Consider the following 23,194-nt stretch of genomic DNA (forward strand, 5'->3'; position numbering starts at 1 on the left):
TTCTGGGACACATTGAAATTGCAGCTGTTTGCAAGTGAGATCCTCTCCACACCTCTAATGAAAGTCTTCTCTGTCACATGCTGCTGGTGAAATTTTGCACAGAAATAAAATCGTTTATCACACGACCCACACCTCAATAGTGTCGGTCTGTGTTGTGTTCCCTGCAGCTTCATCACGTGGAAAATGTTTCCCAAGACTAGCCCACAACTCTCACAGGGGTGGCTCTTGCGGGATGACAAGGCTAACTTGGGATTCCTTGCCTGTGACACTCTTACGGAAACCTTCTGTTCAGTTGTTGCCTCCATAATTTCTGCTCCGCAGCAGCAACCTGTTCAAAAGGAAACGTAGGTAAAGTGCATGTTGACCTGATAAAAACATAGTATCTTCACCACGATTGTTTATGTCACAACTGGGCATGATTCCATACAATGATTTTCAAGATACGTAAGTTAGCTACTCAGGAAATGGCTGTTATATATAACATGGCCCAAAAGGTCACTGGATGATCAAAATCTCACCAAGGGAGAACAGAAGCATAGGCTGCCACAAAAAGAAGACAGGCTGTGTCTGCTCGTTATTACTCTACAAATGGCTTCCTTTAGGACCTTTCATGCTGGCGATATGAGTCTGTGTGAAATAATTTCAATGTGCTCAAACCCATAAAATATCCATCATAGGAAAGTATGTGATGTTCAGCGTCAATATAATACGGGTGCGCTCTAAAGCTCTGCAGGCATGCAACAACACTGGAGTGCAGTAAAGCCGAGATGTGCGATAGACGTAGAGGTGCAAAGTTTACAGAGGTTCAGGTTATCCATGGGCTGGGAATCCAAGTAAAAGGATCACTATTAAAACGGAGTCATAGGCAAAGTGTCAACCTTAAGCAAGAAGAAGTAGAATTGGGTGCGGAGTGGGCAAGGGTAACAAAACATTTTTGTTGTTGAACAAAATGGCTTCCTAGTTATGAACGTAAAAGAGCCCAGGCATGAAAACCGCCCCCACAGCCCTTCACCAAGACAAGACTGCCTCTGGGTCTACTCTGTCATTGATAAGGTCATGTTTCTCCTGTGACGCACAAAAGATTTTGCCTCTTAAACCCAAGTTGAGCCACAGCATGAGATAAATGATGCAAATCTTAAAAGAAAAACTGAAACGAGGTATGGTCAGCACTGTGGTAGAACAACAAACCACAAATGAGATCACAGGCAAAAGACCTATGTGAGTGACATCAGCAAGATGGCAGAATCAGAGACGGAGAATCTTTCCCCATCCCAGAGGAAGTAGACAGCTATCCATGAAAAAAAATCCCACAGGGAATGGGGAAAAGAGTACCATGAAGACAAACAGTAATACAGAATACCAAATAAGGACAACTGCATAGAAAGGATGACAGGATACGGGGTGAGCAAACACATTTGAAGATATCTAAGTTAAAAAAAAAGGTTAATAACTAACTAACTAAGGAAATAAATAAATAAAGGAAGGAAGGAAGCAAGAGTCAGCCTTAGCTGGTTTGCTCAGTGGATAGAGTGTCAGCGTGCAGACTGAAAGGTCCAAGGTTCTATTCCACTCAAGGGCACATGCCCAGTTTTTTGTGGGTTCAGTCCTTGTAGGGGGCATGCAGGAGGGAGCTGATCAGTGACACTTTGTCATCATTAATGTTTCTCTGTCTCTCCCCCCGCTTCCTCTCAGAAATTAATAAAAGTGTATTTTTTTAAAAAGAGGGTCAGCCCTAGCCAGTTGGGCTTAGTGGATTGAGCATCTGCTTGTGAACTGAAGGGTCCCAGGTTCAATTCAGGTCAAGGGCACATGACCGGGTTGCAGGCTCGGTTCCAGCTGGGGGTGCATGCACAAGGCAGCCAATTAATGATTCTCTCTCATCACTGATGTTTCTATCTCTCTCTCCCTCTTTCTTGCTGTCTGAAATCAATAAAAATATATTGTAAATAAAAATTAAAACAAGAGATTCGCTCCTTAGATCACTCCTTTCTGCCGGTGAACGCTGCGGAGTAAGCGTCGTCGGAATATTCCCTGTTGCAGTCATCATGTCTAAGTCTGAGTCTCCCAAAGAGCCGGAGCAGCTGCGGAAGCTCTTTATCGGAGGTTTGAGCTTTGAAAGAACCGATGAGAATCTGAGGAGACATTTTGAGCAATGGGGAACGCTGACGGACTGTGTGGTGATGACAGCTCCAAACACCAACCGCTCCAGAGGCTTTGGGTTTGTCACCTATGCCACTGAGGAGGAGACGGATGCAGCCATGAACGCAAGGCCACACAAGGTGGACGGAAGAGTGGTGGAACCAAAGAGGGCTGTCTCGAGAGAACATTCTCAAAGACCTGGTGCCCACTTAACTGTGAAAAAGATTTTTGTCGGTGGTATTACATAAGACACTGAAGAACATCATCTAAGAGATTATTTTGAACAGTATGGGAAAATAGAAGTGATTGAACCGAGGCAGTGGCAAAAAGAAACGCATTGCTTCTGTAACCTTTGACGACCATGACTCTGTATACAAGACTGTCATTCAGAAATACCATACTGTGAATGGCCACAACTGTGAAGTAAGGAAAGCTCTATCTAAGCAAGAGATGGCTAGTGCTTCGTCCAGCCAAAGAGGTCGAAGTGGTTCTGGAAACTTCGGAGGTGATCGTGGAGGTGGTTTTGGTGGAAACGACAACTTTGGTCGTGGAGGAAACTTCAGTGGTCGAGGTGGCTTTGGTGGCACCTGTGGTGGCGGTGGATATGGTGGCAGTGGGGATGGCTATAATGGATTTGGTAATGATGGTGGTTACGGAGGAGGCGGCCCTGGTTACTCTGGAGGAAGCAGAGGCTATGGAATTGGTGGACAGGGTTATGGAAACCAGGGCAGTGGCTATGGCGGGAGTGGCAGCTATGACAGCTATAACAACGGAGGAGGCGGAGGCGGCTTTGGCGGTGGTAGTGGAAGCAGTTTTGGAGGTGGTGGAAGCTACAATGATTTTGCCAATTACAACCATCCATCTTCAAATGTTGGGCCTATGAAAGGAGGAAACTTTGGAGGCGCAGCTCTGGCCCTTATGGTGGTGGAGGTCAATACTTTGCCAAACCACGAAACCAAGGTGGCTATGGCGGTTCCAGCAGCAGTAGTAGTTATGGCAGTGGCAGAAGGTTTTAATTACTGCCAGGAAACAGAGCATAGCAGGAGAGGAGAGCCTGAGAAGTGACAGGGAAGCTACAGGTTTCAACAGATGTGTGAACTCAGCCAAGCACAGTGGTGGCAGGGCCTAGCTGCTACAAAGAAGACATGTGTTAGACAATACTCATGTGAATGGGCAAAAAAACTCGAGGACTGTATTTGTGACTAATTGTATAACAGGTTATTTTAGTTTCTGTTCTGTGGAAAGTGTAAAGCATTCCAACCAAGGGTTTTAATGTAAATTTTTTTTTTTGCACCCTTGCTGTTGATTGCTAAATGTAATAGTCTGATCATGACGTTGAATAAATGTGACTTTTAATAAAATAAATAAATGAATAAAATAAAAATAAAGGGTCAGCGATACCACTATCAGCCATGATACTTCTGTTCTCATTTATCCCAGTGGCCTGTTCTCAAAAAAACAGAAAGATTTGTTTCCAAAAACCGCACAATGCCCTGGCCAGTGTGATTCAGTTGGTTGGAGCAGTATCCTGTGTATTGAAGGGTCGAGGGTTATATTCCCGGTTAGGGCACATATCAGAATGTGGGTTCCATACCTGGTTTTCAACTGTGCAGATGGCAGCCAATTGCTGTTTCTCCCTCATCTCTCTCCCCCCATTTCCCTTCCTCTCTATGTAAAAGGAATAATAAAGAAAGACATAAGAATTTCAGGGTAGCCAAAAACAAGAGATCTCAAAAAGTCTAGAGGCAAAGTAAATAACAGGACAACGTACCAAAGCTTATGTATAACATTCAGAAAATGTAGCCCTAACTGGTTTGGTTCAGTGGATAGAGCATTGGCTTGAGGACTGAAGGGTCCCAGGTTCAATTCCGTTCAAGGGCGTGTACCGTGGTGGCAGGCACATCCCCAGTAGGGAGTGTGCAGGAGGCAGCTGAGTCGATGTTTCTATATCATCTATGTTTCTCTCTATCCCTCTCTCTCCCTTCCTTTGTGTAAAAATCAATAAAATATATTTTAAAAAAGAAAATGTAATTCTAAGGAGAAATTTTAAGAGAGACAAATGCCTACATTGTCACAAAAGATCTCAAAGAACCTAACATGGCACCTCAGGAAACCAGAAACACAACAGGAAAATAAACCAAAGGTTTCAAAGGAAAGAAACCATAAATATTAGAACAAACATAAATAGAAGAGAGACAAGACAAAAGAAAGGAATACCTAAAAGGTATATTTAAAAAAGATATAAAAATGTGCAAGTCTTTAGCTACACTAAAGCAAAAACAAAACAAAAACCAAGACTCAAATAAATACAAAAAGAAATGAAAGATAAGACATTACACCTGTCACTATGAACCACAATGCATCATAAGAGATGTTGATGTTAGGAGATGACATGACCCTCCACAGAGAAATTTCTCGAGATTCCACTATGAACTCCTGAAATTAATAAACAAGTTCAGAATCCTGTCCAGGTGGCTCAGTGGTTGAGAGTGTGGACCTGATGCCCCAGGATGGTGGGTTTGATCCCCGATCAGGGCACATGTAGGGGACAACCAATGAATGCACAGATGGGTACAACAGCACATCAACGCCTCACTCTCTTTGTTTCTCTCTCTCCATTTCTGTCTCTAAAATCAATAAATAAATGCTGCCCGGTATGTCTCACTGATTGAGCATTGACTCATGAACTAGGACAGGGGGGGGAACCCCTGGCATGTGTGCCAAACATGGCATGCCAGTAACTTTAGCTGGCACGCAAAACCCTCTCTTATCATCTTGCATTTACAATTTTTGTGAACATCTGAATGACTTAAATGTTAAATTACAAGGAACTGGCAAGTTACTTGAAGTTATGTTTGGTTACATAAAGGCTTTTGAAAAGAAACCGGAAGTTTTAAAAAGGGATGTGGATGGTGAGAAATTTAGATATTTCCCAAACCTCAAGAGGCACATCAAAGGCCTCCCAAAAGATGACAGAATGGACTGTCAAAGCCTTCAAAAGCGGTTTTTAAACATCATCGAGTCAACTAGTGAGCAGTTCCCCTCAAGATTTGCGAAATTCAGAGAACTGGAAGAGACAGCAAAATTCATGAGGTTTCCAGACAGCATAAAACTGGAGGAACTAAACTTAAAAATGTTTTCATGGATAGACATGGCTGACTTTAAAATGCAGTTGACTGAATTTCAGAGTACATCAATTTGGAAGCAGAAATTTATTGATCTTAGAGTTAGTTGACCTGGAAAACATTGAAAAAAAGCAATTAGAGACAGGAGTACCAGAGAGAAGTGTCAAAAATGAACTACTGAGGACTTGGAATGCCATTCCAGAAAATTTTTTCTCTTTAGAAAACTTTGCAGCAGCGTTACTCTCCATGTTTTCATCCACATACGCTTGTTAATCTTTGTTCTCAGTGATGAATTTTGTTAAGTTTCATAATAGGAGTAGCCTGACGCATGAAAGTAGTAGCTCGTTCATATCTCTGAAGGTCACGAAATATAAGCCTGATGTAAAATCTCTGTCGTCAGTGATGCAGCAGCAAAAGTACCACTGATAATATCAAACGGAGTCATAACGTTTTCTGTCGGACTAGCAGTGTATATGTATACATTAAAAAATAAATGTATTTTTCATCATCATATACTGTGTTTTTGGTGCTCAAATGAATTTTCTTATTACTTCAAGATTCTTCACATACGTACACCTTAAGAGATATCAAGTAGGTGTAACATGTTCTCAAAAAATTAGGGTTGGCACGCAGAAGAATTTTGAGTCAGAGATTTTGCTGGTTTTGGCACGCACTCACAAAAAGATTGCCCACCCCTGAACTAGGAGATCACAATTGGATTCTTTGTTAGGACACCTGCACTGGTTGCGAGCTCAGTCACCAGTGGGGGGTCGTGCAGGAGCCAGCTAATCAATGCCTCTCTCATCATTGATGTTTTTCTCTCTCTCTCCTCTTCTTCTAGGAAATAAAAAACACATATATTTGCACATCAAATCGATGTACATAGTCTCATGTGGTCCTTCCGTAAAATCTAGAACTCCAGGGATTGCTTCTTTTCTTTTGGCCTATTCTGAGTAACTGCAGTGCTTTCTTAGGGAAATAACAGGGCAAAGCTATTTTTCTTTTGGCTTTGGGCTGTATTGGTGCACTAAATCTTTATTCTAAAGAAATAAATGGAAACTTTTCTCTAATTTTTTTAAATGAGAATTTTCATTTACATCTATATTAAAATCTTAATGAGAAAAATAAAAAAAAATAGTAATAATAATTTAAAGAATAAATAAATATACCTAGCCACTATGCTTCACTGATGACAGTACTGCCTTGTAAAATTGAGGGGTAAGGTTTGATTTCCAGTCAAATGTAGATACCTGGGTTGCAGGTCCGATCCCCACTCACAGTAGAGGCAACATGTGGGAGGCAGCCAATCGATGTTTCTCTTTCTCTCTCTCTGTCTCCCACTCTCTCTCTAAAAAAACAATCAGTGGAAAAAATATCCTCACTATTTGGGTGAAGATAAAAGAAGAATAAAGAATTAAAATCAGAAAAGTTACAGGATGCAAAATAAACATGCAACCATTAGTTCCATTTCTACAACCTAATAATACATTCTTTGATGGAAAAAAGAAGAATGTAATCAAATTTACTAAAGAATCAAAAACAGCCCTAATTGGTTTGGCTCAGTGGATAGAGCATCGGTCTGCGGACTAATTGTCCCACCTTCCATTCCGGTCAAGGGCATGTACCTTGGATGTGGGCACATCCCCAGCAGGGGGTGTGCAAGAGGCAGCTGACTGATGTTTCTCTCTCATCAATGTTTCTATCTCTCTATCCCTCTGCCTTCCTGTCTGTAAAAGATCAATATACAATATATTTTTTAAAAAAATAAAAAATAAAATAAATAAAAAAGAATCAAAAACAATAAAACCCAAAGGAATAAATTCAACCAAAATGTGAAACATCTGTACAGACTACTATAAGACAGTGATGAAAGGAATGAAAGAAAACCCAAATCAGTTGAAAGACAAGCTGTGATCATGGATCAGAAAATGAAATATGGTGAAGATAGCTATAGTACACAAGGCAAACTACAGATTAAATGCAATCCCAATCAGTCTAATGGTATTTTACAAAGAAATGAACAGAAAATCTGGAAATGGAATCAAAAGACCTCCATTAACAAAAGCAATCTCTTTAAAAAAATACATTTTATTGATTTTTTACAAAGAGGAGGAGAAAGGGATAGAGAGTTAGAAACATCCATAGGAGAGAAATATCCATCAGCTGCCTCCTGCACACTCCATACTGGGTATGTGCCCGCAACCAAGGTACATGCCCTTGACAAGAATCGAACCTAGGCCCCTTGAATCCACCAGCCGGGCCTCTATCCACTCAGCAAAACGGGCTAGGGCAGTGGTCGGCAAACTGCGGCTTATGAGCCACATGAGGCTCTTTGGCCCCTTGAGTGTGGCTCTTCCACAAAATACTGACTTCTGTGCATGGACCATGAAGTTTCAATTGCACTGTACATGCGCACCTGCACAGGGTATTTTGTGGAAGAGCCACACTCAAGGGGCCAAAGAGCCGCATGTGGCTCGCGAGCAGCAGTTTGCCGACCACTGGGCTAGGATAACAAAAGATATCTTGAGCAAGAAGAAAGCTGGTGGCATCACACTTCCTGACTTCAATTTATTACAAAGAGGAAGCAAGCAAACTCTGTTTCTGGAGAAACACAGACACATATCAACAGAACAGAACAGCAAAAAAAAACAAAAAAACTCAGGCACATACTTTTAAGTAATCTTTGACAAAGCTGCATGCCACAGAAGAAGGGAAAGATAGTTTCTTCAGTGAATGGTGCTGGTATAAACGGACATTCACATGTAAAACAACAAAACTGGACAGCACTGATAAAATCTAAGCCAACCTGTATGACAGAATTAAATGTGAGCCCCAAAACTTAAAACTCCTCAGGACAATATAGAGAAAAAGTTCTAGAGGTTTGTTTTGAACAGGATTTTCTGAATGTGACACCAACCACCGCACAAAATAGAAAACATGAACAGTCCACAGTGCAACAAATAAAGAAAATAGCATCTTCACTGAACAACAGCAATAAACAACATGGCCCTGACTGGTTTGGCTCAGTGGGTAGAGCGTTGGTGTGCGGACTGAAGGGTCCCGGGTTCGATTTCGGACAGAGGCATGTGCCTTGGTTGCGGGCACATCCCAAGTGGGGGGGTGTACGGGAGGCAGCTGATCGATGCTTCTCTCTCATCGATGTTTCTGACTCTCTGTGCCTCTCTCTTCCTCTCTGTGGAAAATCAATAATAAATATATATAAATATAAAAATATATATATATATAAAATAAAAATAAAAATAAATAAATAAACAACATGAAACGAAAGGCAATCTAGAGAACAGAAGAAAATACTTGCAAGCCATATGAAGGAATCTCTTGGAGATATTGTGGATTTGGCTATGATCAGCACAATAAAGCGAATATTGTGATATAGACAGAAATTCACACAAAGAGTTGCAGTTCCCCGGGAATAATGAAGGTATGTTAATACTATACTGCAGGCTAATAACAATGCAATGACTCTGCCTCAAAAGCAAAGTCCATATAACTTCATTAAAAATACTGTATTGCTGAGCACTAGTACCAAGCATCTGAGCTTGCTAGAAACAGGGAGGCACTAGACCTGCTGAAACCAGGGTTGCCAAAACAAAACATGGAATTGGTAGAAAAGCAGGTGGGGAGCCATATCTGCAAAGCACAATTAAGCACATGAAAAAATATGTGTTCCTGTATGTCATAAGCAATTAATATATAAAATATACAAGTTATGCCAAAGATTATTCAACCAAAAGATACAGTTAATAAACAGGATAAGGATTTAGAGGCAATTCTTCAAGAAATAGGTACAAATTACCAACAGGAATATAGAAAATGCTTTCCTCAGTGATCAAGGTAGAATCCCTTAGGCTTCCTGCAACACTACCAACCACAAGTCCTTCCCTGTGAGTTTAGTGCAGCGGGGAGTATTGGGACTTCAGGAATAGAAGGGAGCAGTAGAAACAGACCAACCCTCCCCAGGACACCAACTACCCAGCAAACTGGAAAAATCAGGCAGTTCCACAGTCTACCTTGAGGACAGAGCACACCCTGGGGATGGGACCTATGAATTGAAAAGCCAAGTCCAGGTGACTGGTGACAGTGAGGGTCTTACCCAGGGAGGATATAAGTTCAAAGTTCTCCAGCATCACATTCAGGTACAGCTGTCTCTGACCCTCATCAAGGAGGCTCCATTCCTCCCTGGAGAAGTACAGGGCAATGTCCTCAAAGGTCACGCCAACCTGTCAGAATTGAGAAAATTGAAACCAGAGCTGCCTTTCTGAGGACCATTAATCCTACTCCTTTACACATCTTCCCCTCCCTCACCTCCTCCAGGGCACTCGGTTAGTGTGGACACCAGGCCCTAATGCCAGTGCAGGCTGCTCTCTCATCACAGTCCCATTACTCACTGTGATGGCCCTCAGCAGAGCAGCTGGGTTGGGTCCGAAGGTTTAAGGGAGGGGAAAGAAGGGAAGGAGAAGGGAGATGAGGAATGGGAGGGGAGAGGAGGGAGTAGATAGCAATGGCATTCATGGTCTGGGCCAACAGGATGGGCAAACCTTTTGACAAGAGGGCCACAATGAGTTCTTAAACTGGACCGGAGGGCCAGAACAAAAGCATGGATGGAGTGTTTGTGTGAACTAATATAAATTCAAAGTAAACATCATTACATAAAAGGGTACAGTCTTTTTTTTTTTTTTTTAGTTTTATTCATTTCAAACAGGCCGGATCCAGCCTGCGGGCCGTACTTTGCCCAGACTCTGGGCGATGCCTGCAGGGCCCCAGCTTTCCTGCCCAGCAACACCACTGCAGTCTCCCAGATCCTGCCTCCAAGACAAAGCCAAGCCTGGGTTTATGCTTCACTTTAAGTCCCCACACCAGGTCCCGGGACCATCAGCTCACACTTCCTCCAGATGTGCACACCACTGGGTAATGTTTATCCCCTTCCCATGTTCAGATCTCAGGTTCCCTCCCTCAGCTCTGCCTCCTTCCTGCTCCAATGCCACTGGATCTCGCTGGACGCACCCATGAACTTGGCATATGGCGTGTAGAGAGCTTGGAGTCCAGCCGGAACCAGGGCCACCCCAGGCCCTGATGGACCCCACAGCCGGGAAAGCCCCGAATGAGTCTGTGCCGTCCTCCCTGCAACCTCTGATCTTTCCGTCAATACTCACAGCCCACATCCTCAGGGACCTTCAGATGCAAGTCACCCCGTCCTCTCTGCCCTGCACTTGCTGTGTCCTCAGAAGCCACAACACTCCTCTCTCCCCTCCACCTTCCTCACGGTCCTCCACGCGGGACTGAGCTGCAGGACGGGACAGGCGCCCTCCCCAGGCTGTGGTGTGTGTGTGAGGAGGCGGTGAGGGCCTGGGGGACTCAACTCACCTCAGCCCGTCTCCTCAGCGGGGGCGCCGCCATTGCCCTCCGAGGGCTGAGCGGGGCGGGAGTAGAAGCCGCTGCAGGAATGGCGGTCCCAGTCTCGGCCCTGGCGTGGCTTCGGGCGGTGTCTCCGAGCTTCAATCCCAAGTGTGAGCTGTGAGCACCACCGGAGGCTCCGACCATGGGCTGTGAGGCGGGAGCACCACTCTCCAGCCTTCTCCACGGGACTGCGCGACCAGGAAATCCTAAGCGACTGAGAAGCCGGAAAAGGCAAAACCTCGCCAGGAAAACTATAGTCCCGCCCTTCAGAAGCGGCCAAAGGGAAATGCCTTCTCTGAGCCCCCATTGGCTCAGCCTGGTAGCATTCCATGCCTGGCCTTCTGGGTAATGTAGTTTTCCCGCTACAAATCCAGGATCTGGTATTTCTCAGTTGACCAATGGACTGGATTTAGGGGCAAACAGCCCCAAATACACCAAGTATAACTAAGGGTCCTCTAGCGCCTTCAGGGGAGGTGATGTCTGGGGCAAGTTTCTTTTTCAGGCACCTGCGTGGCAGGTTATGCATATCTTTCTTAAGGACCTGCTCTTTCTGCATGGCAAGGCACTGTTTGTTCATTCCTGACTTTTGGCATGTGTCTCCTTCAGCTCATTTGTAGCAGGGGGAGGTGCCTCAAGTCTCTAAATTGATCTAACCTGCCTCCATTGAATCCATTATACAAAGTTCATGTCACAAAACAGACACTCATATTTAAGAGCATCTGCTTCTGATGCCACCGGAAGTGTCAGCTCTGCCTGGGCTGCAGTGTGGATAAGATGGCCAAGAGACATGTGAAAAAATGCTCAAAGTGACTGATCATCAGAGAGATGCAAATTAAAGCAACAATTAGGTATCACCTCACCACTGTCAGAATGGCTGCCATCAGCAAATAAACAAAGCACAAGTGCTGGGGAGGATGTGGAAAAAAGGGAACCCAGATCACTGCTGGTGGGAATGCAAACTGCTACAGCCATTATGGACATCAGTTGGGAGTTTTTGCAAAATATTTAGTATGGAACTGCCATTTGATCCAGTGATTCTACTTCTAGGAATATATCCTAAGAAACCTGAAACAATCAAGTAGAAAGTATGTACCCCTCTGTTCATAGAAGCACAATTTACAATAGGAAAGGTCTGGAAACTGCCTAGGTACCCACCAGTAGATGAGTGGATAAAAAACTGGTATATTTACACCATGGAATGCTGTGCAGCAGTAAAAAAAAAAAAAAAAAGAATCTCCTACCCTGTCACACAGTATGGAGGGACCTGGAGCGCATCAAGCTACGTGAAATCAGTCAGTCGGAGAGGACAGTATCACTTGATTGCACTCACATTTGGAATATAATGAACAAAAAACTGATGGAGTGCATTCAGAAACATGGAAGCATGGAAATTACTGCAGAATCTCAGAAGAAAAGTTGGGGAGGGTAAAAAGAAACATCCTCAGGTAAGGATTAAAAACATGCACACACACAATGAAAACAAATTCACCTGCGCCTTGAGCATTTTCAGCGATCCAGGGGGGCGGTGATGGTCACAGGTGCATTTGTTTTAACTTTTTTTGTATTACCTTTCTATTCTGAGTTCAATAGTTTCATAATTTCAAACTTCAATATTTCTAATTTACACCTTTCTCTACTATATTTTACGAAAAAGGTAGAAACATTAATACATATATCTTTCTGTTTAATTGCTATTAAAATTTTAAAAAAATTAATTTCCAGGGGGCGCTGAGTAATATTTTTTCTGGAAAGGGGGGGGTAGGCCAAATAAGTTTGGGAACCACTGTCCCATATGAACACTTTGATGATAATGAAGGCCAGTTCTCCTGGTAAAAGATTTTCCACATTCACTGCATGTGTAAGGCTTTTCTCCTGTATGAACTCTCCGATGAATACCAAGGGCATCACTCCGTGCAAAAGATTTTCCACATTCACTGCATTTATAAGGCTTTTCTCCAGTGTGAACTCTCTGATGACGTTGAAGGTCACTACTACTGGTGAAAGATTTTCCACATTGACTGCATTTATAAGGCTTTTCTGCTGTATGAACTCTCTGATGTTGATGAACATCAGTCTTAGCGATAAAAGATTTTCCATATTCACTGCATTCATAAGGCTTTTCTCCCGTGTGACCTCTCTGTTGAGAATGAAAGCTAGAAAATTTGGTAAAATATTTTCCACATTCGGAGCACATACAACACCCACTTCCAAGATGGACACCTTTTTCTTGAATAAATGTGTGGGTGCAACTAATGTCTCTCTTACATTCTTTTCTACTGTAATAATTTTTTCTCCTTTGAAACGTCATCCCACATGTCGAAATTGCATTTGGACTGTCCCTGGTCTGAGTAGCCTTTAGGTGGAGATGTCCTGACCCAGTCAGGACACCCTGCCCAACGTCCGCGCATGTGAAACGATTCTGGGACACATTGAAATTGCAGCTGTTTGCAAGTGAGATCTTGTCCACACCTCTAAGGAAAGTCTTCTCTCTCACATGTTCCTGGTGAAATTTTGCAGGGAAATAAAACCACTTTGCACATGCCCCACACTTCAACAGCATCTGTCTGTGTTGTGTTCCCTGCGGCTCCATCACGTGGAAAATGTTTCCCAAGACTAGCCCACAACTCTCACAGGGGTGGCTCTTCTGGGAAGGCAAGGCCACTTTGGGATTCCTTGCCTGTGACAATCTTACAGAAACCTTCTGTTCAGTCGTTGCCTCCACATTCTCTTCTCCACAGCAGCAACCTGAAGAAAAGAAACGCAGGTGAAGTGCATGTTGACCTGATAAAAACAGAATATCTTCACCACAGATGTTTATGTGTGATGACAGGACATGATCCCATACACTGATTTTCAAGACAAGTGAGTCAGACTCTCAGGAAATAGCTGTTATATATATATAACAGGGCCCAAAAGGTCGCTGGATGAGGAAAATCTCACCAAATGAGGACAGAAGCATAGGCTGACACAAAAAGAAGAGAGGCAGGGTCTGCTCGTTATTACTCCACAAATGGCTTCCTTTAGGACCTTTCATGTGGCAATATGAGTCTGTGTAGAATAATTCCAATGTGTTCAAACCCATACAACATCATTAATATTAGAGCACGTGATGTTCAACGTCAATATAATACGTGTGCACGCTAAGGCCTGCAGGCATGGAACAACATTTGAGTTAGAACAATTTAACACATTGTTTGCGGGTAGTTTTTATTGCGCGCTAACAGGTGGCGTGGGCCATTTTTGCTAATTTTTTGTGCAAATGGCAACGTTCAGTAAAATTATGATAACTTTAGTTTTACATATTTTTTTTCAATGAAACGTTTTGTATTTACTATAAAATGTATACTGAATTATTTTTCTTTTCTTTTTTTTTTTTTTTAAATATATTTTATTGATTTTTTTACAGAGAGGAAGGGAGAGAGATAGTCAGAAACATCGATGAGAGAGAAACATAGATCAGCTGCCTCCTGCACATCTCCCACTGGGGATGTGCCCGCAACCCAGGTACATGCCCTTGACCGGAATCAAACCCGGGACCTTTCGGTCCGCAGGCTGACGCTCTATCCACCGAGCCAAACCGGTTTCGGCTGAATTATTTTTCTTAAATTTTAAACAAATACTGGAAAACTCACTGGAAATTGAAATAAATGTAATAAAATATGTAAAAATTCCGATTTATTGAAAATATTTTGAAAAGAAGGACAAAACGTATAAATATGTTTCCCGCATACAATGTGTTAAGGGCAGTAAAGCGAGATGTATGAAAGAGGTAGAGGTGCAAAATTTAAAGTCATCCATGGGCTGGGAATCCGAGTAGAATGATCACTATTAAAACTGAGACGTAGGCAAAGAGTCAACATTAAGCAAGAAGTAGAATTGGGTGAGGAGTGGGCAATGGTAACGAAGCATTGATGAACAAAGTGGCTTCCCAGTTATGAATGTAACAAAGCCCACGTGTTAAAACCGCCCCCTCAGCCCTTCACCAAGGCAAGACTGCCTCTGGGTCTACCCTGTCATTGACAAAGTCATGTTTCTTCTGTGATGCACAAAAGATTCTGCCTCTTCAATCTCAGTTGAGCCATTGCGTGGGATAAATGATGCAAATCTTTTTTTTTTTAAATATATTTTTATTGTTTTTTTACAGAGAGGAAGGGAGAGGGATAGAGAATTAGAAACATCGATGAGAGAGAAACATCAATCAGCTGCCTCCTGCACACCTCCTACTGGGGATGTGCCCACAACCAAGGTACATGCCCTTGACCGGAATCGAACCTGGAACCCTTGAGTCTGCAGGCCGACGCTCTATCCACTGAGCCAAACTGGTTAGGGCAATGATGCAAATCTTAAAAGGAAAACTTATAAGATGGATGGTCAGCACTGTGGTAGAACAACAAAGCACAAATGAGGTCACAGGCAAAAGACCTATGAGAGTAACATAAGTAAGATGGGCAGAATCAGAGATAGAGAATCATTCCCCATCCCAGAGTAAGTAGACAGTTATCCATGAGAAAAACACCTCCATAGTAAATGGGAATAAGAGTACCATAAAGAAAAATAGTAACACTGAATACCAAGTAAGGACAACTGCAAAGAAAGGATGACAGGAAACTGGGTGAGCAAACACATTTGAAGATACCTAATGTCAAAAACAAGGGTTAATAAGAAAAAATAAATAAATAAAGCAAGGGTCAGCCCTACTTCGCTCAGTGGATAGAGTGTCAGACTGCGGACTGAAAGGTCCTAGGTTCTATTCTAGTCAAGGGCATATGCCCCGTTTGTTATAGGTTCAGTCCCAGTTGGGGGCATGCAGGAAGCACCTCATCAGTGATTCTCTCTCCCCTTTTCTCTCATAAATCAATAAAAATGTATTTTTAAAAAAGGGTCTGCCCTAGCTGGATTGGCTCAGTGTATAGAGCATGGGCTTGTGGACTGAAGGATCCAAGGTAAGATTCTGGTCAAGAGCACATGACCAGATTGCGGGTTTAGTCCCCACTGGGGGGCGTGCAGGAGACAGCCAATCAATGATTTTCTCTCATCATGGATGTTTCTATCACTCTCTCCCTCTCTCTTCCTCTCTGAAATCAATAAATATATATTTAATAAAAATAAAGGGTCAGGACCTCCCCTGAGCGCCCCCACCGCTGTCCGCAGCTGCCACCTGCTGGAGGGCTGGCCGCCCTGGGTGGCGCCCTGCTTCCCCGAGCTCAGGCGGCGGCCCCCCCGGGGGTGGCAACCGCCCAGCCGCAGCCCCTCAGAGCAGAGCCCCCTCCTCGCCGCTTCAGTGACAGCTCAGGTTCCCTCACCCCACCCGGGCACCGGCCTCCTCATCCGGCTACTGCGCCACCGCTGCTGCTGCCACGGTCACACAGCGACCCAGGCATCGCCTCCTCTAGCAACACCGGGCTCTGCTCTGAAACCTGCCTCCTCTATCTAGCCCGCTGCCCTTCCCCCAAGTTGCTACGTGCTCATTCAGCCGGGAAACCGTGCCCTGTTCCCACCTACCAGAAGGTCCCCTTGCCCTGGGGCCCTACACCTGCCCATTCCCTGGGGGACCTCAAGGGCAGCTGGCCGGGCTGGGCCTTGGTCACTCGTTTCCTCCAGATGTCCAGGAAGACCCCGGACCCCAGTGGGAATGGAGCCCATGGGCATAAGCAGGTGCCCCAGAGCCAGTGGGGACGGCCAGGCCGAGAGTCTCCATCTTAGAAGCTGCGGGGATCTGAGCTCCGGCTCCTCCCTGTGGCACACTCCTGTCTGGCCGCAGGCTTGAGCGGGGTACTCGCCCCCACAGCCTCAGCCTCAATGGGGGTACCCGGGAGACAGGGCTCTGATGTGGGCTTCTTGCTACATTGAACAGATCCAGGTGAATGCTGGGGCTACAGGACCCAGCTGGTTGGGACCAGCAGCCTCCAGCATTCCCTTGCACTGGCTGACACAGAAAGAAACTCGCTGTATACCCACTGTTATTCCTTTCTCTCCTACCTCTGGGGCCCCTGCTGCTTGCCTCTGCTCCTCTGGCCTGGGAGAGCTCCTGTCCTGTACTGCATGGGTATTCAGGCTGTGGGGGAGATACCCTGCTTACAGCACCGGAAGGAGAAAATAATCAAGTCCTGCCCCACCCCCTAATCCCCAGCATGACAGTAACTCTCTCTGATTTGTCAGGGGCACTATGGCCAGGGCAAGGCATGCCCAGGGTGTTTAAGCATAAGGGGCTGTGTGCCTATACAACTGGGTGGTAAAGCATGAAGAGTCATAAAAACCTGGGTGGCCTCCCAGCTCTGCCACCTCTAGCTACATGACCTTGGGCAACTTATTTAACCTCAGTTTCCTGACCTGTAAAACACTGCGAGGGGAAATGTTTGTAAAATCCTTAACATTGTGAGCCTTCAATACATTTCAATTTCCCCCTTCAAAAAATAAAAATAAAAAAATAAAAAATAAAGGGTCAGCATTACCACTATCAGCCACTGTATTTCTGTTCTCATTGATCCTACTGGCCTGTTATCCAAAAAACTGGAAAATTTTGTTTTTAAAAAACACAGAATGGCCAAAACCGGTTTGGCTCAGTGGATAGAGCGTTGGCCTGCGGACTGAAAGGTCCCAGGTTCGATTCCGGTCAAGGGCATGTACCCGGGTTGCGGGCATATCCCCAGTGGGAGATGTGCAGGAGGCAACTGATCGATGTTTCTCTCCCATCGATGTTTCTAACTCTCTATCTCTCTCCCTTCCTCTCTGTAAAAAATCAATAAAATATATTTTAAAAACAAAACAAAACACAGAATGCCCTGGCCAGTGTGACTCAGTTCATTGGAGCATCGTCCAGTGTATCGAAGGGTGCAGGGTTTGATTCCCGCTGGGGCACATATAAGAATGTGGGTTCCATATCTGGTTTGCATGTGTGCAGAAGGCAGCCCATTGATGTTTCTTCTCTCTCTCTCTCTCTCTCTCTCTCTCTCTCTCTCTCTCTCCCTCCCTCCCTCCCTCCCTCCCTCCCTCCCTCCCTCCCTCCCTCTCTCTCTCTCCATTTCTTCTCCTCTGTATGTAAAAAGAATAATAAATACATAAGAATTTCAGGGTAGCCAAAAACAGAAGTGATCTCAAAAAACTCTAGAGACAAAGTAAATACCAAAACAACCTACCAAAGCTCATGTATAACATTCAGAAAATGTAATTCTAAGGGGAAATTTTATAGAGATAAATGCCGACATTGTCACAAAAGATCTCAAAGAACCTAACATTGCACCTCAGGAAACTAGAAACACAACAGGAAAGAAACCATAAATATTAGAACAAACATAAATAAAAGGGAGACAAGACAAAAATACCTAAAAGGTGTATTTTAAAAATATATTAAAATGTGCAAACCTTTAGCTACATTAAAGCAAAAACAAAAAAACAACCAAAAACAAAGCCTCAAGTAAGTTAAAAAAGAAATGAAAGAGCCCTAAATGGTGGTTTGGATCAGTGAGTAGAGCATCGGCCTATAGACTGAAGGGTCCCAGGTCTGATTCCGGTCAAGGGCATGTACCTTGGTTGTGGGCACATCCCCAGTAGGTGGTGCGCAGGAGGCAGCTGATCGATGTTTCTCTCTCATCGATGTTTCTAACTCTCTATCCCTCTCCCTTCCTCCCTGTAAAAAATCAATAAAATATATTAAAATAAAAAGACATGAAAGATAAGACATTACACCTGTCACTATGAACCTAATGCATCATAAGAGATGTTGATGTTAGCAGATGACATGACCCTCCATAGCGAAATTTGTCAAGATCCCACTATGAGGGTCTGAAATTAATAAACAAATTCAGAATCCTGTCCAGGTCGCTCAGTTGTGGTGAGTGTGTGGTCCTGATGCACCAAGGCAGTGGCTTTGATTCCCCATCAGGGCACATGTACGTGACAGCCAATAAATGCTTAGATGGGTACAACAGCACATCAATGTTTCCCTCTCTTTCTCTATCTACCTTCCTGTCTCTAAAATCAATAAATAAATGCTGCCAGGTATGTCTCACTGGTTGAGCACTGACTCATGAACTAGGAGGGCACAATTCAATTCCTTTTTAGGACACTTGCACTGGTTGCGAGCTCAATGACCAGTGGGGGTCGTGCAGGAGGCAGCTGATCGATAACTCTCTCTCATCACTGATGTTTCTATCTCTCTCTCATCTTCCTCTCGTAAACAAGAAATACATATATTTAAATAAATAAATAAATAAATACTTTAAAGAATAAGTAACTATCCCTAGACACTGTGGCTCACTGATGAGAGTGCTAGGTTGTGCACTGGAGAGCCAGGGTTCGATTCTCAGTCAAGGGCAGGTACCTGGGTTGCAGGTCCGATCCTCCCTCTCACTATGGGCACATGTGGGAGGCAACCAATCAATGTTGCTCTCTCTCTCTCTGTCTCCCACTCTCTCTCTAAAAAAGTCAATGGGAAAAATATCCTCACTATTCGGGTGAAGATCAAAGAAGAATAAAGAAATTCAGAAAAGTTACAGGATGCAAAATAAATGTATAAACATTAGTTCCACTTCTACACACTAGCAATAAATTCTTTGATTAAAAACATGAAGAGGGTAACGAAATTTAAAATAGCATCAAAAACAATAAAATCCGCAGGAATAAATTCAACCAAAAAGTGAAACATCTGTACATTGAATACTATAAGACAGAGATGAAAGGAATGGAAGGAAACACAAATCAGTTGAAAGACAACCTGTGTTCATGGATCTAGAAATGAAATATGGTGAAGACAGCTATAGTACACAAGGCAAACTACAGATTAAATGCATTCCCAATAACTCCAATGGTACTTTACAAAGAAATGAATAGAGAATCTTGCAATGGAATCAAAAGACCTCCATTAACAAAAGCAATCTTGAGCGAGAAGAAAGCTGGTGGCATCACACTTCCTGACTTCAATTTATTACAAAGAGAAAGCAAGCAAACAGTGTGTTGCTGGAGAAACACAGACACATACATCAACAGAACAGAACAGAAAACAGAGAAATAAACCCAGGCACATACTTTTAAGTAATCTTTGTCAAAGGTGCAAGACACAGAAAAAAGGAAAGATAGTTCCTTCAATGAATGGTGCAGGCATATATCTACATTCACAAGTAAAACCACAAAACTGGACACCACTGATAAAATTTAACTCAACCTGCAGGACAGAACTGAATGTCAGCGCTAAAATTTTAAATTCCTCTGGACAACCAAGACAAAAGGTTTTGGAGATTTGTTTGGGACAGGATTTTCTGAATGTGACACCAACCACCAGAAAAAGTAGAAAAAATAAACACAGCAGATTGGAACAAATAAAGAAAAAAACCTTCACAGCACAGCAGTAAACAAAACTAAATGAAAGGCAATCTAGAGAACAGGAGAAAATACTAGCAAATCATATGAAGGAATCGCTTGGAGACATTGTGGATTCACTTCTGATCAGCACAATAAAGAGAATACAGCAATATAGACAGAAATTCACACAAATTGTTGGAGTTCCCAGTGAATAATAAAGGTCTATTAATACTATACTGCAGGAAAATAACAATGCAATGACTCTATTTCAAAAGCAAACTCTATATAACTTCATTAAAAATACTTTATTGCTAAGCACTAGTACCAAGCATCTGAGCTGGCTAGAAACATGGGGGGAATAGACCTGCTGAACGCAGGGTTGCCAAAAACAAAACATAGAATTTGTAGAAAAGCAGGTGTGGGGAGTAATATCTGCAAAGCACAATTAAGCACAGGCAAAAATATGTGTTCCTGTATGTAATAAGCAATTAATACATAAAATATACAAGGTATTCCAAAGACTCTTCAACCAAAAGATACAGTTAATAAACAGGATAAGGATTTAGAGGCAGTTCTTCAAAAAATACGTACAAATGAACAACAGGAATATAGAAAATGCTTTTCTCACTGATCAAGTTGGAATCCCTCAGGCTTCCTGCAGCAGTACCAACCACAAGTCCTTCCCTGTGAATTTAGTGCAGCGGGGAGTATTGGGACTTCAGGAATAGAAGGGAGCAGCGGAAACAGACCAACCCTCCCCAGGACAGCAGCTACCCAGGAAACTGGAAAAATCAAGCAGTACCACAGTCTACCTGGGAGGACAGAGCACACCCTGGGGGATGGGGCCTGGAAAATGGCAAAGCCAAGTCCAGGTCACTGGTGAGACTGAGGGTCTTACCCAGCGAGGATATAAGTTCAAAGTTCTCCAGCATCACATTCAGGTACAGCTGTCTCTGACCCTCATCAAGGAGGCTCCATTCCTCCCTGGAGAAGTACAGGGCAATGTCCTCAAAGGTGACGCCAACCTGTGAGAATGGAGACAATTAAAACCAGAGCTGCCTTTCTAAGAACCAGTAATCCTACTCCTTAAACACCTTCCCCCACTCAACCTCCTCCAGGGCACCCGGTTAGTGTGGACACCAGGCCCTAATGCCAGTGCAGGCTGCTCTCTCATCACAGTCCCATTACTCACTGTGATGGCCCTCAGCAGAGCTGCTGGGTTGGGTGGGAAGGATTGGGTGAGGGGAGGGTAGAAAGCAATGCCATTTAAGGTCTGGGCGATGGGTGGGTTTATGCTTCACCTTTAAGTCCCCACACGAGGTCCCCCGACCACCAGCTCACAGTTCCTCCAGATGTGCACACCACTGGGTAATGTTCATCCCCTTCCCATGTTCAGACCCCAGATTCACTCCCTCAGCTCTGCCCCCTTCCGGCTCCAATGCCACTGGATCTCGCTGGACTCACCCATGAACTTGGCTCATGGCGTGTAGAGAGCTTGTAGTCCAGCCGGCTCCAGGACCACCCCAGGCCCCTGATGGACCCACAGCCGGGAAAGCCCCGAATGAGGCTGTGCCGTCCTCCCTGCAGCCTCTGCTCTTTCCGTCAATACTCACAGCCCACATCCTCAGGGACCTTCAGATGCAAGTCACCCCGTCCTCTCTGCCCTGCACTTGCTGTGTCCTCAGAAGCCACAACACTCCTCTCTCCCCTCCACCTTCCTCACGGTCCTCCGCGCGGGACTGAGCTGCAGGACGGGACAGGCGCCCTCCCCAGGCTGTGGTGTGTGTGTGAGGAGGCGGTGAGGGCCTGGGGGACTCAACTCACCTCAGCCCGTCTCCTCCGCATGGGCGCCGCCATTGCCCTCTGTGGCCTGAGCGGGGCGGGAGCAGAAGGCGCTGCAGGAATGGCGGTCCCTGTCCCGGCCCTGGCGTGGGTCCGGGCGGTGACTCCGAGCTTCAACCCAAGTGTAAGCTGTGAGCACCACCGGAGGCTCCGACCATTGGCTGTGAGGCGGGGAGCACCACTCTCCGGCCTTCTCCAGGGGACTGTGCGACCAGAAAATCCTAAGCGACTGAGAAGCCGGAAAAGACAAAACCTCGCCAGGAGAACTATAGTCCCGCCCTTCAGAAACGGCCAAATGGAAATGCCTTCTCTGAGCCCCCATTGGCTCAGCCTGGTGGCATTCCATGCGTGGCCTTCTGGGTAATGTAGTTTTCCCGCTCCAAATCCAGGATCGGGTATTTTTCAGTTGACCAAAGGACTGGATTTAGGGGCCAACAGCCCCAAATACACCAAGTATAACTAAGGGTCCTCTAGCGCCTTCAGGGGAGGTAATGTCTGGGGCAAGTTTCTTTTTCAGGCACCTGCGTGGCAGGTTATGCATATTTTTCTTAAGGACCTGCTCTTTCTGAATGGCAAGGCACTGTTTGTTCATTCCTGACTTTTGGCATGTGTCTCCTTCAGCTCATTTGTAGCAGGGGGAGGTGCCTCAAGTCTCTAAATTGATCTAACCTGCCGCCATTGAATCCATTATACAAAGTTCATGTCACAAAACAGACACTCATATTTAAGAGCATCTGCTTTTGATGCCCCCGCAAGTGTCCGCTCTGCCTGGGCTGCAGTGTGGATAAGATGTCCAAGAGACATGTGAAAAAATGCTCAAAGTGACTGATCATCAGAGAGATGCAAATTAAAGCAACACTTAGTTATCACCTCACCACTGTCAGAATGGCTGCCATCAGCAAATAAACAAAGCACAAGTGCTGGGGAGGATGTGGAAAAAAGGGAACCCAGATCACTGCTGGTGGGAATGCAAACTGCTACAGCCATTATGGACATCAGTTGGGAGTTTTTGCAAAATATTTAGTATGGAACTGCCATTTGATCCAGTGATTCTACTTCTAGGAATATATCCTAAGACACCTGAAACAATCAAGTAGACAGTATGCACCCCTCTGTTCATAGAAGCACAATTTACAATAGGAAAGGTCTGGAAACTGCCTAGGTACCCATCAGTAGATGAGTGGATAAAAAACTGGTATATTTACACCATGGAATACTGTGCAGCAGTAAAAAAAAAAAAAAAAAAAAGAATCTCTTACCCTGTCACACAGTATGGAGGGACCTAGAGAGCATCAAGCTACGTGAAATCAGTCAGTCAGAGAAGACAGTATCACTTGATTGCACTCACATTTGGAATATAATGAACAAAAAAC

General features: G+C 44.3%; 3 protein-coding genes and 1 pseudogene across 4 annotated transcripts in view; 1 reads left to right on the top strand and 3 right to left on the bottom strand.

Moving 5' to 3' along the window:
• LOC118649184 (zinc finger protein 615-like) overlaps nucleotides 1–23,194 on the bottom strand; it is a 1,009,024-nt gene that overhangs the window by 451,738 nt on the left and 534,092 nt on the right. The gene's annotated exons all lie outside the window — the stretch shown is intronic.
• LOC118649192 (zinc finger protein 501-like) overlaps nucleotides 1–23,194 on the bottom strand; it is a 329,437-nt gene that overhangs the window by 290,639 nt on the left and 15,604 nt on the right. The window contains exons 1-2 of one of the 2 annotated variants that reach the window (XM_036296040.1): nucleotides 10,650–12,295; nucleotides 9,379–9,505 (exon numbers count right to left, since the gene is read on the bottom strand). The gene's annotated coding sequence lies outside the window, so the exon portion shown is untranslated. Of the gene's footprint in view, nucleotides 1–9,378; nucleotides 9,506–10,649; nucleotides 12,296–23,194 lie in introns of those variants that run through there. The other variant, XM_036296041.1, reaches the window with a different exon arrangement.
• LOC118649227 lies at nucleotides 2,046–3,155 on the top strand (annotated as a pseudogene).
• Nucleotides 12,346–22,388, bottom strand: LOC118649223 (zinc finger protein 211-like). The gene is made up of 3 exons (XM_036296120.1): nucleotides 21,804–22,388; nucleotides 20,878–21,004; nucleotides 12,346–13,427 (listed from the first exon to the last, which is right to left on the bottom strand). The coding sequence occupies exons 1-3, from the start codon at nucleotides 21,834–21,836 to the stop codon at nucleotides 12,394–12,396; spliced, it is 1,194 nt and encodes a 397-aa protein (XP_036152013.1). The 5' UTR covers nucleotides 21,837–22,388; the 3' UTR covers nucleotides 12,346–12,393.

This window comes from Myotis myotis, unplaced genomic scaffold, assembly GCF_014108235.1.
Source record: "Myotis myotis isolate mMyoMyo1 unplaced genomic scaffold, mMyoMyo1.p scaffold_m19_p_28, whole genome shotgun sequence".
In the NCBI taxonomy this organism is placed as follows: domain Eukaryota; kingdom Metazoa; phylum Chordata; class Mammalia; order Chiroptera; family Vespertilionidae; genus Myotis; species Myotis myotis.

Coding starts and splice junctions, on each gene's coding strand:
- LOC118649223 (XM_036296120.1), bottom strand. CDS start 21,836: ATGGCGGCGCCCATGCGGAGGAGACGGGCTGAG. Junction 21,005..21,803: donor TGCGGAGGAGACGGGCTGAG/GTGAGTTGAGTC, acceptor CCATTCTCACAG/GTTGGCGTCACCTTTGAGGA. Junction 13,428..20,877: donor TGAACTTATATCCTCGCTGG/GTAAGACCCTCA, acceptor TCTTTTCTTCAG/GTTGCTGCTGTGGAGAAGAG.